Below are 14,534 nucleotides of genomic sequence, written 5' to 3'. Positions count from 1 at the left end.
AGCTTGCCATCACAAAATATTTGTATATTTCTAAATAAGTAGCACGTGGTTTTTCCTCCATATAATAATGCAAAAGTCTACAGCCCCAAGCATGTTTATTACCTGTCTGATAATTCAGCATAGCTGAAGCTTCAAACGGGCTAATATACACTGGCAGTGTAAATACCACCTCATATACACATGTTTATCAAAACAATTTACATGCTTATATATAAACATTTACTATGATAAACATTTTTACAATCAACTACTAATAAAATATTTATCCTAAAAAAACAGGTAGTGAATGTTACATGACTTCAAAAGTTAATCATTACATACAAAAACAAAGAAAAAGGAATTTGAACATCAAAGCAAGGTCCACAACAAGACTGTTTTTGTCCACAACATCATAGTTACACTTTTCTATTACAGTTTCCACTTCAATTCCCATTCTTTATAGAACCTTCTCCAACACAACACCACCACAAACTTCACAACTCCACACTCTAATCTTCAATGGAAATTCTGCCTCTCTTTCTAACATGCTTTTTCACACTCCTCACATTCCCAAAACCCACACGTGCCACCCTCCCCGGCACGTGGGAGCTTCTAGTCCAAAACGCAGGCATAGCCTCAATGCACACAGCAGTAACACGCTTCAACACAGTCATCCTCCTCGACCGAACCAACATCGGTCCATCCCGTAAACTCCTCCCAAAAAACCACTGCCGGTTCGACAAAACCGGTTCAAAACAAGACTGCTACGCCCACTCGATTCTCTTCGACCCCAAAACAAACCAACTCCGCCCCTTAAAAATCTTAACCGACACGTGGTGCTCTTCCGGCCAGTTCCTCCCCGACGGAACACTCTTACAAACCGGCGGCGACTTAGACGGGTTCAAAAAGATCCGAAAGTTTAACCCGTGTGAGATAAACGGGTCGTGCGATTGGGAAGAGCTAAACGACGTCGAATTGAGTGAAGGTCGTTGGTATGCGACGAATCAAATTCTTCCAGATGGTTCCATCATCATAATCGGTGGAAGAGGATCAAACACAGTTGAATTCTACCCCAAACGCGAAAACGGCGTCGTTTCGTTTCCGTTTCTTACCGAAACAGAAGATACACAAATGGATAATCTATATCCCTACGTTCATCTTCTCCCTAACGGTAAACTGTTCGTGTTTGCGAATACGAAATCGGTTATGTACGATTTCGTTGAGAATCGTGTTGTTAAGGTTTACCCGGAGTTAACCGGTGGTCCGAGAAACTATCCGTCGGCGGGGTCGTCGGTGATGTTAGCTTTGGAAGGTGAATTTTCTGAGGCGGTTGTTGTTGTTTGCGGCGGCGCTCAATACGGTGCGTTTTTAGAACGGAATGTAGACACGCCGGCGCATGGAAGCTGCGGCCGGATAATGGCGACGGGAGAAAACCCGGTTTGGGAAATGGAGGATATGCCGTTTCAGAGGATAATGGGTGATATGGTAATTTTACCAAACGGTGACGTTTTGATTATCAATGGTGCTATGAAAGGGACGCAAGGTTTTGAATTGGGTTCTGATCCGTGTTTGAACCCGGTTTTATATCGGCCCGATGAACCGGCTGGTTTACGGTTCATGGTTTTGAATCCGGGTACTGTGGCGAGAATGTATCATTCAACAGCGAATTTGTTACCGGATGGACGGGTTTTACTTGCGGGTAGTAACCCGCACGTGTTTTACCGGTTCGATCTCGAGTTTCCGACAGAGTTAAGACTCGAAGCGTTTTCGCCCGAGTATTTGGAATCGGATAAAACGAATATCCGACCCGAGATAGTGGATATACCCGAAACGGTGTCGTATGGAGCGGGTTTTGATGTTGTTGTGAGTGTTGGTTTACCTGTTGTGGGGGTTATTGAAGTGAATTTGGGTAGTGCTCCTTTTGCGACGCATTCTTTTTCTCAGGGTCAACGGTTGGTCAAACTTGGGGTGGGTTCTGCTGTGCCGGAGGGTGGTGATGGGAGGTGGAGGATACGGTGTACGGCGCCGCCGAGTGGGATGGTTGCGCCACCTGGGTATTATATGGTGTTTGCTGTTAATCAAGGTGTTCCAAGTGTGGCACGTTGGATACACGTGTCGTAGTTTGGATAAATTTATGTTTTTTTTTTAGTTAAACTTAAAATGTTGTATTTAATTTCTGAGATTATGCTGTTAATAAAAAACAAAAACATGTGAATAGTTTAGTTGGTGTCGCTGAATTCCAAAGTGATGATTGGTTTATAGTGATGAAAAAAATAGCACTAATGTGTAATTATGTGGTTATATGGTGTCGGTTACTAGTGCTGTTAATAATGTAATCTTGCTTTAAAGGAAGACATGCAATTTAATGGATTGGGACGTAGTTTAGGCCCCACACAACTCCAAAAGTTATGATAAAACTATTTTGATGCTATTGTTGGAACTGTAACATAGATGTTGTTGGAATTGTAAGATGGATGTATTAATTTTGGCTTTGGCCATGGAAAGATGATGGACGATGGACTTTTCTGATAGACCATAGATTATATCAATATAGTCTATACATGGATGGCATATGGTTATTGCTATTAGCAATAATACATATATGGTTGGACTATAATGTAGAGGGGAATGGAGAGAGGGGCAAAGAAAGGTGGTGGATAACATTTCTCTCATTTTGGTTTGTGAAGTGATAGCTACAAGAGTGATGTGTGTGGCCTCCACTCAAATACGCTTGTTTAATAGATAACATGTTTATTTTATGCTAATTAATTCTTTTTAATGTCAAAACACTAGTTAGAGTTAAATACGTTTTGGTTAAATGTGTTGTGATTTAGATATAATTCCAATATTGATGATAAAAAAGGATATAATTCAAATATTGGTGGTAAAAAAAGGCACAGTTGATAAGATATTGCGACTCAAATATGAGCAAAATGGCAACAAAAGTGACAAAACACAATAACATTATAATTTATCAGTATTATAATATATTAGTATAGTCCATGATCCTTTAGAAAAAAGTAAATTATTAAGTGAAAGAATAAAACAAAAATATAATTAATATAATTTCTCACTTATAAGAGAGTTATCTAATCATGATATAGAGTTTTTTAGCAACCATATCATCTTGTTTTATCATAAATTAATATATTTTCAAGGAAGTTAAAGATATAATTATTTGAATATGGTATTGACTTGACCTCATTAAAACTCCTACAGTTATTTTGTAAATGTGTTGCTATTGTTATCAGGGTAAGTTATTGTGTATCTATTTCGCTGAGTAATAAACTTGTCCTGGATCGGCCAAAGATCTAAAGCAAAGATTCAAGTAGGTGTAAGCTCAATCAAAATGATTCAACGTATAAAATCAGCACACGTGAGATTTAAGATACACTTTTATAATATTTGCTTTTCACTATACTCATATTGGAAATTTGTAACTGACTTGGGCGTTAAAGTGTTAAACTTACAGGTCCACTTTACACCACCGCATTAGAGATCAACACCACCGATTTAGGGTCCTTCATCATTGATCAACACCAATTCTGATTCCACAACGGAACCATGGTGTTGTATGTGAGAATGGACTCCTAATTCACGTGAAGTTCCACATATATATCATCCTTGATCTAAAGTAAGATCCCTATCGAAACTACCGAGAGATGGAGATCACTTACCTCATACATTGCATCAAAGAGTTATGTTGAATCTTCTGCTCCCACTCCGCTTCAATTATCGATCGTTGATGAGATCCACAATGTGGCAACGACCAACATAGATCTGTCACCACTGAGCCTCCTCCAAGCAATAACTAATACCAGATCACGAGGCAAATATCGATTAGTGTTAGGATTTCTAAATCGTGAAGAGGAAAAATGAATCCTCAAGCGAGTCGTTGCCATTAGTTATAACACTCACCATCGCAATAATGCATATTAATGCAAAGAGAAACCAGCCACGAGAATTTTCAAGTGCCCTCCCCCAATTCACAATCTCCTATCAAGATAAGTATTCTTTGAGGTTTTGTGAAATTTTAACAAATAATATGTTGCTATGAGAGATATTGCAAAAGCAAAGTTTATTACACCCCTCTATTAGGAACTAGTAAGTCCTACAACATATGCATTGGAGCCCTAGAGACGTCTGCCCCTAACTAGGAAAAACCTGGGGGCATGGACAAAAATCCTACCTTTTGCGGGGGACGGTACCTAGTGATGCGGTAGGACAATGCTAACTTTTCCCGATCAGGACCATTATCGACAAAACTTAGTTGTCGATTTACGTTGCCGGGGCCGCAGAGTCCAGCAAACACACTAGATGCCAGTAACAAACATGTGAAGAATGAATGCAAAGGTCCATAGACAATGATAAAGTTGGAATATAACGATGGCAAAAATCATCATTGGCTTGAAGCCTAAAGCCATTGACTCATATAATGAGTCGGAGGACCACAAAGAAATTAAGAAAACACATAAAGCACAAAATAGAAATTAAGATACCAAGATGAAAGGTAAATACATATACAAATAGTTATTAACTCTGCAAAGACAAAAGACCCTGCTAATACTGAAATAAATAAAAAGGAGAAAAAGGAAGAAAAAAATAAGTCTCTTCATGTTGGGATGTTGTACCACAGTTATCCATGAAAGCCCCGTCCATAGCGGTCTTGAACTAATCCAGATCTAAGCGGGGAAGGGATATGCCCCGACAAAGTCTTTCCATTTATTCAACCGTCTGATTAAAAGCCCTTTACACTTTTGTTAAAGTTTGTAGAAGAGACTCATCGACCTTCTTCTTAAGCTCAACCACCAGGTCATCGTAAGATTTTTTATCCATAACATCAGACTTTTTTTCCTATTGAATGGCTTTCAAAGCCTTATAAGCACAGGATTTTGCCTCCGCGATAGCAGTAAATTTTTACAATTGATGCTTTTTTTTCACCCTCTAATGAAGACTCAAATTCAATAATTTTGGTAGTTAATGAAGAAAAATAGTCATGAACCTTACCTCCTCCTATCAAGCCTCGACACAACGAACCTTTTCCTAAAGCGCGAACATCTTATCCTAAATCTTGGACCATTTATGCTTTATAGCTTCACATTTTCCCTTCCAAGTATCTCTCTCCTTGGAAGGATTGCACATGGCCAGGACATCACTCCAACCAGCATCAACAATAGAAAATAAAGAAGTTGTCTAGTAGGTGTAAAAGTTAGTTTAAAAAAGTTATATTTTATATGCCTCGGGAAGATTTTGATGGCAGATCAGATCCTCCTTAAACACAGCAACATCAGTGATGATAGTCGTGATTTTTACAAGAAAAGGTGGATGAAATTGGAAAATTAACGAACCAAAATCATGCCAAAGTGTGAAGAATTGAGCAAAAATCTATCACAAGGAAGAAATAAAGACTTATAATTTTTTTGAAGAAATTATGAAGAAACAAGCATTTTTCAACACAATTTATATCATGACGTTTGCTCAGCAATTTTATCATTTATGGAGTTTCATAACTCGTATTGAGATGAGACTTTTTGCAACAAAAAAAATAAAGAAGCTAAAAAGGAGATTTGCACATCGGATTTATCATGGCCACGACGTTGTCATCGTGGGCGCGATGGTCATTTTCTTGACACATTTTGACGCGTTTTGACATCTTTAAAAGGGGACTTTTGTCACTTTTTCAAGTATTCAAAATTTTGGGATATAAAGTGGCGGATTGGAGCTCTAAAGGGAGGATTTCGAGGGTATGGAAGCCATTGAAGACATCATTCTTCATTGTATTTCATGAGTTCTTCATATACACTCATGGTAATTGTTACATGCGCTATGAGTATCTAGATTCCTTAAATTAGGTATTTGAAGATAGAAACTTATTGTTAATTTATTGGATCATATGTCAGTTTGATATTTATTGAGTACTTTTTTTATTATTATCTTATTTAAATTATTCATGTGTTTAATGCTTTTTGTCATTTACAGGCGTACAAATTGATCTAGATTCGTATGAATTTTTGACCGTTAGTCTACTTATCTGATCTAAGAAATTTATTCAACTTTGTAATTAACTAGGAATTGGTATGTAGAAGTTGTGACATTTGAATTAACGAACGTAGGATACATAGTTCAACTATGAATTGGCTAAAGAATTAGAGAATTATTGTGCAAATTAGTGAATTTTTCATACTGGCTAATCGATTGACACTCATACCCAATTGACTGGGTTAGTGCAAAAATATGCCATAAATGATTAGGAAATTTCCTTAATGAATGGTAAAGTCTATATATATATATATATATATATATATATATATATATATATATATATATATATATATATATATATATATATATATATATATATATATATATATATATATATTTCTTGCCTTTTAAAATTTTATAATCGATTAATTTAAAGCAAACCAATCGATTGACTTATCAGTTTTTGCCATAATTTTTTTCTTTCTTGTGTCAATCTCTAGCCTATAAATAGAGGTTCATTCCCTCATATTTTTACATCCAGAAACATGAGTTTTCATATCTCACTACTCACTCTCACTCTAAAAAGTATTTTTATTTACTTTTTCTCACTTAAATTTACCCATAGGGCTTTCGAAAAAAGTTCTTTTGCAAGTGACGCATTTGTGTAATTCTAGAAGGGTAATATTATTAACACTAAGGAACATTTCTTTCTACATTGGTTGAATAATTTGTCCACTTGGAGATTATTTATTTGGTTTCGAAGCTAAACCCTTTAAAAGCTTTAGTTTGAGGATTTAGTTACTAAATCACTAGTTCGATCTGAAGGCTCAGCTCTTTCAAAAGCTTTCATTGGTTCATAATAAACTCGGTATTAAAATCTCAAGTTGGTTCTTAGTTATCTTATGTAAAACACCAATTCAGTTCGTAAGTTCAGCCTGGTTAAAAGCTTGCTAATGTTGGAGATAAGCTCAATATAAAATCTCATAGGTTCGCGAGTCAGCCGGGGTTAAAAGCTCACTCAGGTTTGAGATTAGCTTGTGTAAAATCTTGGTTTGAAGCTTGAAGACTAATTGCTCCAAGTCTTTATTTGGAAAGAAAACTAATTGCTTTAATTCATCATTTAGAAGGAAGACCCATTAATTCTCCACAGGTTCACTATTTGGTTGGAAGTTAGCCAAAATACTTCCTTTCCTTATATAGGCGGTTCAAGAGTTCAACAAATGGGGCGACACGTGTCTTGCCTTCACCAGGTGCCCGCCTCACAACATGTCGTATGAAGCACAACCCTCATGTAACAGGGGAATTTCGCTAAGGGGAAATATGGACAATGACATTTTCTCAATCCATAACTACATGTGTGAAGTCATGTCTAACTCCTTAAGAAGTAGGCAAGCAACTCCCCTAGTCAAGGTGGGGTGGTTACTACTTCTTAAAAATCCCCTAAATCTAGGCCCATAAAGCTCTATAACTTATCCCCATCATGAGAATACAAAGTATCTCACCGAGCTTGCTCTCTCCATAACCAAAACACCACCAAATAGAATTTCCCAGCACCATTAGTAAACCTTAAACCTAAAATCACTAAAATCTCTTACCATCCATATCAACATAGAAGTGCCGCCACACATTCTATTCTTTTTGGCAATTACATATCCAATCATTATCATCTTTAACATGGTTCAAATTAGGGGTGTTCATTGGTTCGGGTAAATCCGAATGAAACCATAGGGTGCGTTTGATTTGCTAAAAAACAAGGTACTGGACATGACAACTTTTTTTGTACTCTGTTTGATGCAGAAACTAATCACAGTACTGGACAAAAAATATGGCAAGGTACTGGACAAAACCATAATTTCTTGTCCCCCACTAAACCATGGGACAACTTTTTGTCCCAAGCACTAATTATCAAAAAAATATCAAAAAATTATGTTTTAATGTTTTTCTAATTATTTAATATTTTAATTTATAAATATAATATTAATATTTTATATATCAAAAAAAAGTTATGATAAAAATTATACTGTTTTTATTCGGTTCATTGACATATCAAATAAAGTAGAGAAAAAACCTCAATTTATTATTTTTCTTCTCTTCTCATTATTTAATATTTTGATTCAAAAATATAAATAAAAAATATTATATAAGAAATTATATTATTTTGTTTGCTTCATAAACATATTAAACAAAGTGGAGTAAAAAAACTATTTCTTCATCTTTTTTCCTATTATCATTGAATATTTTGATTCATAAATATTATATTTTATATATCAATAAATAATATTATATTAGAAATTATATTATTTTGTCTGGTGCATAGACGTATCAAGCAAAATTGAAAAAACAGTTGTCCAGTCCAGTAACCATCAAACACAGTACAATATAAAAAGTTGTTTTGTACTGTTCTGTACTGTCTAGTATTGTTCTGTCCAGTATTTCATATTTTGCAAATCAAACGCACCCATAGTGTTTAAGTTGAATAATTTTTCCGTTCAGGCAAGAACCGAACCAAACCAATGAAATCCAATGACAATTGGTTCGGGTATTGGATTTTCAATTTTCTATCTGCAAGCCCAACCCAAACCAACCATATTTAATTATCATGAAAATTACTACCAAGCATTCAACTTTGATAAGAAAAAAGTAAAATGTCGTATGCGGACAAGTTATGGTATTTTAATTTATTATTAGAAAATTGTTAGTGTAATGTGGTATCTCAGCATAGAGCTATGAAACACATTCATTATCATACTAACTCAAGTAACTAATTATAGATTCAAAAGTCTTTATGTTAGATATTTTTTTTGAAAGATATTTTCATATCTATTAGGAAAAAATTACTAGTCTAATATTTATAATTGGACATTATTAATACTATATTTTTTTATATTATTATGAGAAATTAATTTCTGTAAATAAGTTATTTTTTAAAATATTTTTGTATTTTTTAATCTACCCAATCAATCCAACCCAAACCTACCCGTTGGTTCTCGGTTCGGTTTGGTTTGGGTTTTATCGTAAAAATTTGCAAATCTAATCCAAATCAATCCAATTAATTTTAATCAATTTGGATATCAGATTCTCTCAAAATCGAACCAAACCGGCCGACGAACACCCCTAGTTAAAATTATCACATAAACAATTTATAAAATTTTAACATAATTAATCAATTTTTACAATCTTATCAATTTTTTCACTTTTGTCTTCTAGCTAGTTAGTAACAAAATTGTTTTTTTTTTAATATAATTAATTTTGTTTTTTTTTTTCAAAAAAATTGTAGTTCCCGGTATTATATAAAAATATTTTTAACATTAAAAAAAAAAACCTAAGCACACTGTACTCCCGCCAAAACGAATTGGCGCGCCCTTTCCTTTCACCACTATTACTATCTCTCTCTGTGTCTTTCTCTCAAACACTTCCTCTTCTTCGCCCTAGATCCATTTCTCTCCCCTCTCCTCCGCCGCATCGCTCCATACAAACTTATCCAAGGTAAAAGATCTTTCTTTTATTTTCAATTTCACATTCTTCTCTCACAGATCTGAAAAACCCTTTCTTCAACCCTAAAATCGTTTTCTAATTTTCCGTCTCGTTTTTCTTCTAATCTCTTTCAATTCGATTATGCATTTGTTTATCTCCAATGTTACTTTGTTTCAGTATGGAAAATTAGTGCGAAGTTTGAGTTATTTGTTTATATTTTGACTGTAAATGCTCGTTTTCAGGTGTTTTTCTTTCTCAGAATTGTTATTTTCTTAGATTAACTTAATTTAATAAGATAAACCCTAGTTTTGTTATAATGTCGGGAGAGATTTTTCTGAAATGAACTGTTTTCCTTTTCCCCTAAAATTGATACCAATTAGGTTTTCAAATTGAATCTGATACCCTTGTTTTGTATCTTTCATAATTTGTCTGAATTTAATTTATATTATTTTCTTGGGTGTTCAGCATGTATTTACATCTATTGGATGTTGATGTTCCCTTGCTTGGTGGTCATTATTATGATAGATTTCATACTGGATTTATTGTTTTTTTACAGCCGTTTTGTTTTGTCTGTGTTATATAGTCATGTAGAATCTTGCTTTGGTGATAGTGTTGTTGTTCATGTTAATCATGTTGCTTGATTGTTGGAATTAATCTAGGTTGCGAAGTGTGTTATGCATTTGATGGATATGACATTTGAGGCATTTCTGTTTAACAGTTTTATAATCATGTGAAACTTTGTAGTGTGTTTAGTTATAGAACAGGATGTGTATGTGTTGCAATAAGTTCTTCTTCTAACTATGTATTTCTTTTACTGTTGTTTTCAGTGGTTTGAAATTTTTGATAGGCTTTAAGGAAAAATTAGAAGAATATAGTTGAAAGATTGTGATTTATCAGTAGGGAATCCAAATGGACCTTGGCCGTTGTGATCATCTTCATTATATCCAAACTGTTAAAGGTGGTTTGGTTACTAAAGTTCTAAACGTTTTTCGTGGGCGGCCAAAGCTTTCTTTCAGAAGTCTCGCAGATATACATGAACGCGAGAGCCTTATGGTTGATAATGATGATGGAAAGGCTGAAAGAGTGTGCATTGATGTAATAGAGGAAGGAATAGTGAAAACTGAACCTGATGTTTTGGTATGTGATGCTGATGACGGAGATGCTCAGGGAATCCATGACTTGGGTGATGACGATGATGATGATGATGGTGATTTTTCCATTTTTACCCTAAAGCAACTTAAAAAAAGTTGCAAATCTAGGAAGAGGAAACGCTCACATGGTCTCAACTCTTCTAGAATAAAAATTAATCCGTCAACTGTGGAAGACTACACAGAGAGGCAAATGGAAGAAGACGATCCTGATTTAATGGAGACTCTCAGTAGCTTGAGAATGAAACTATCAAAGAATATGAAGACCAAGAAGAAGAAGAAGAGCCTAAAAGACCTTCCAAAGTCCTCCCGGGAGATTGTGCCAGTTGAGCAATCAGAAGAGATACTTGACTGTCAAGAGTTCTTGCCCTCTAGTGGAGATTCAGCTGCTCATGTTGAAGTTAAAGTTGAGCCTAATGTTTGTTTTGATGGGTCAGATGACTGTTCTGGTAGAGAAAGTAAAGGAGATCACCCAATTTCCTCCCAAGTGTTTGTGCTTGTTGATGAATTTGAAGAGGTATTAGATGGTCAGGAGTTCTCACCCTCCAGCGGGGATTCAGTTGCTCTTGTTGAAGTGAATTCTGAGTGTCCAGAAAATGATTGTTATGGTGGGCCAGATTACCTTTCCGGTAAAGAACGTAAAGAAGACCACTCAATGTCCTCACAAGAGATTGTGCTAGTTGACAAATCTGAAGACATACAAGGTAGTCAGAAGTTCTCACCCTCTAATGGGGATTCAGCTGTTATTGTTGATGTAAATCACGAGTCTCCTGAAGATGATTGTTTCGACGGGCCAGATACCTGTACAGAAAGTAAACAAGATGCAGAGATACCTTTTGAATGGAATTTGCAAAATGAATTAAATTACAAATGGAAAAACTTTTTTGAAAGTATTCCAGTAGGAGTGGTGAAGCCATCTAGTATGGATAATGTAAGAAGTAATTCTGAACTAAGCAGCAACCAGGTTACAAACTTTCCTGCAATAGAATTTGAAGCCCATGGTAACTCCAACATTTCTGACAATCAACTTGATGATGACACTGATATACCAGTCTCGCCACCTGAAATAACTAGTCATAAAAATGTTAACTATACAGGTCTGGAGGTTAGAGATGATACAGCTGGTGCTGAAGTTCAAGATAAGCCCTGCTCCACTATTGAGCATGGACTCAATCCTGATGGATATCTGGTTTGTCACTCAGATGATTCACCTGAATATGAGAGTAAACAATCATTTGGTTCTGTGTGTGAGGATGACACTGGTACATTAGTCTCATCTCCTAAAATGACTAGTCATAAAGACCTTGACTGTGCAGGTCTGGGGCTTAGAGATGATAATACTCTACTCAATAACTGCAATAAAAATGAGTATTCAGCTCGAGCAGAGGATCAGGATAAACTCTGCTCTACTACTGAACATGTCCTCAACCCTGATGATTGTCTGATTCTTCCCTCAGATGATTCACCTGAATACGAGGAGAAGCAATCTTTTGTTTCCTTGTGTGATGGTGAGCCTGAATACGAGGAGAAGCAATCTTTTGTTTCCTTGTGTGATGGTGATAAAATACATGTCGATGAGGCTACTGATGAATTGACATCTTGTGATGATCATGAAGGGTCAAAGCTGCATGGTCCTGAAAGGCTATTATCAACCAGAAAGGTGAAAACATTGTCAAAATTTTTATTGACTTGATTTCATGATTTATGTCATATCTTTCTCATTAGTTGGTTTCTCTACAGGCCATTTCGCCAACTTCTCAGGAAAAGCTCTGCAAAGCCATGGACTCCATTGATATTCGTCGTACAAACAATCTAAGTAAGTGCCTTAAGTATTGCAATGTGATCTAGATCCATAAATGATAACTTACATTTTGATATGCAAAGGTTAAACCTTGCTGCTGTTGGCTTTAGTCACAGCAATGCTTGGAACTGCTGATGGGCTTTTATTTAGTGGAAATAGTTTTTCTTGTACTCTAAATAGGCTTCATGTGGAAGAAGCTATGGATTTTTTCTTATGTAGATAATAATTAGATTTTTGTTCTCTCTGAATACCTTGATCTTTTACCAAATTTTGTTTTACTAATATTTGGTTATAATGATTTCAGAATGCAAAGGAGTGCTGCAATTTACTGAGCAAACTGATAAGAACGGTGATGCAAAAGGGCTTAATGATATCACAAGAACTGCGGTTACTAATAACCCTAACAAAACTGGAGTTACTCCAAAGACTTCAAAAAGTGGTATCAGTCTTAAGGCTGTTCCCAAGATTCGTAATTCTTCTCGCTCAGCAACTCATCTGGGGTGCAGCACGTTACAAAATTGCTCAAAGAGTGCTATTTCATTTTCAAAGCAGCAGATGCATGATGCAGAATCTCTTGCTATGAAACTCACAAAAGAGTTGAAGTCAATGAAGGACATTGTGGATGATATGTTACGATCTGAATTCTGTCTTAATACCTCTTTGAGATATAAAGTAAATGAGGTATGATACCACAAAACTAGTCTATCTTTAGAGTAATAGTGCAGTTTCTGAGTTTGTGAATTTTTCTAATCCATGTAGCTTGCAGAATTGTGTAGCTTGTAAATTAGTCTGTTCGTTTGCAGATTTTTTGGTCATTAATTTCCCAATCTGTCAATTGGTGAAGCACATATTATGCTGGCTATTTATCCTATTTAAAAAATTGTAGAAATTTCTTGTAATTTCAAGTTTTTCATGTGAATGAATATACAGTCAAACTGACATTTTTTGTATTTGTTAATAATTTTTGATTTTCAGGCAAGAATGGCTGTCAAGAGTGCCACAAAAGCTGAAGAAGGTGCAAAGAGGTGGCTGTCCTTCATGTCAAGGGATTGCAACCGTTTCTGTAAAATAATGGTTCGTCCTATAATCTACTATTCTATTAAAAACCTACCAAGCACTGACACTTTAGATTGATGGCATGTTCTGTGATGTATTTGTGATTCAGACCTCTTAAATAGGAGTGTATTAACTCTGTATTGTTTAGTTCTATGTTTCTTGTTTGGTTAACTACTGATCTTGATCATATCTTGATCAACTGCAGAAATTATCTGATAGTAGCTCTTCAACTCCACAAGACCTAGTCTCACCTCCCCCAGAAGTAGTGCGTAAAGAGAAAAAAATTGCCTTCGCCGATGAAGCAGGAGGAAAGCTCTGCCAGGTTAGAATCTATGAGGATGATGAGGAACATTTGCCAGAATCTAAATGAAGGGAAATACTGCTTTAATAGCACACGACATTTTCTGTATATTAACTTCTTAATAGCCCCCTTGTATTAATAGATTGTTTGATGGAAATTTTGTTTGTTCTCATCTGTGCAACAAGTTAAGTCAATTGATATGTATCAAGCTGAGTGAAACCAATTGTCCAAAGATGAAGTTCTTAATGGTAGTATTTTCTGATTCTTTTTATTTTTTGACACAAAAGTACTGGATTGTATTTTATACACTATCAAATTTGTGTTTGTCAAAATAACAGCTCTCAAATTATTTATGGTTCGATTGTTTTGGTTTTTTTTAAAATGATTTTTATAGTGTTGAAAAAAAATTTAGATATCAAAATTTCAAAAAATCACTTAATTAAAAACTTATAATATCTTAAAAAATAATATTTTAAAAAATAGTTTTGAAAAATCTATTTTTAAAACTACAAAAAAAATCCATTTTTAGAAATCTATTTTTTAAATCTATTTTCACAAATCTATTCTACGGTCACTAAAGCTTTTTGAATAGGCATAGAAATCTGCATTCGTTCATTTTTTTTAAAGTTACACCACTAACTTCTGCATACACCCCCTATTATATATATATATATATATATATATATATATATATATATATATATATATATATATATATATATATATATATATATATATATATATATATATATATATATATATATAAATTTGTCTTCATTTTCCTCTCCTATTC

At 34.8% G+C, this 14,534-nt stretch overlaps 2 protein-coding genes across 3 annotated transcripts; both read left to right on the top strand.

The window, feature by feature from the left end:
- Window positions 1–311: 311 nt before the first annotated feature.
- LOC131601390 (aldehyde oxidase GLOX) lies at window positions 312–2,637 on the top strand. The gene has a single exon (XM_058873193.1). It carries the CDS (start codon window positions 499–501, stop codon window positions 2,098–2,100), a length of 1,602 nt encoding a protein of 533 aa, XP_058729176.1. The 5' UTR covers window positions 312–498; the 3' UTR covers window positions 2,101–2,637.
- A 6,676-nt stretch (window positions 2,638–9,313) lies between these two features.
- LOC131601389 (uncharacterized) lies at window positions 9,314–14,075 on the top strand. 2 transcript variants are annotated; one of them, XM_058873192.1, is made up of 7 exons: window positions 9,314–9,447; window positions 10,263–11,584; window positions 11,681–12,243; window positions 12,324–12,399; window positions 12,689–13,065; window positions 13,360–13,458; window positions 13,646–14,075. In XM_058873192.1, exons 2-7 carry the CDS (start codon window positions 10,345–10,347, stop codon window positions 13,808–13,810), a joined length of 2,520 nt encoding a protein of 839 aa, XP_058729175.1. In that variant the 5' UTR covers window positions 9,314–9,447; window positions 10,263–10,344; the 3' UTR covers window positions 13,811–14,075. The 2 variants fall into 2 exon arrangements, with proteins under 2 accessions (XP_058729175.1, XP_058729174.1); XM_058873191.1 differs by having other exon boundaries at window positions 10,263–12,243.
- The last annotated feature ends 459 nt before the right edge of the window (window positions 14,076–14,534 follow it).

Source organism: Vicia villosa, linkage group LG5 (genome assembly GCF_029867415.1).
Source record: "Vicia villosa cultivar HV-30 ecotype Madison, WI linkage group LG5, Vvil1.0, whole genome shotgun sequence".
NCBI lineage: Eukaryota > Viridiplantae > Streptophyta > Magnoliopsida > Fabales > Fabaceae > Vicia > Vicia villosa.
Note: the sequence above shows the minus strand (reverse complement) of the source record. Positions and strands in the feature narration are given on the sequence as shown.

Bases quoted from the DNA above. Each gene is read 5' to 3' on its own strand.
- LOC131601389 (XM_058873191.1), top strand. From the start codon at position 10,345: ATGGACCTTGGCCGTTGTGATCATCTTCATTATATCCAAACTGTTAAA. The intron at 12,400-12,688 runs GTAAGTGCCTTA...TAATGATTTCAG, and splicing joins TCGTCGTACAAACAATCTAA to AATGCAAAGGAGTGCTGCAA. The intron at 13,066-13,359 runs GTATGATACCAC...TTTGATTTTCAG, and splicing joins TGAGATATAAAGTAAATGAG to GCAAGAATGGCTGTCAAGAG.
- LOC131601390 (XM_058873193.1), top strand. From the start codon at position 499: ATGGAAATTCTGCCTCTCTTTCTAACATGCTTTTTCACACTCCTCACA.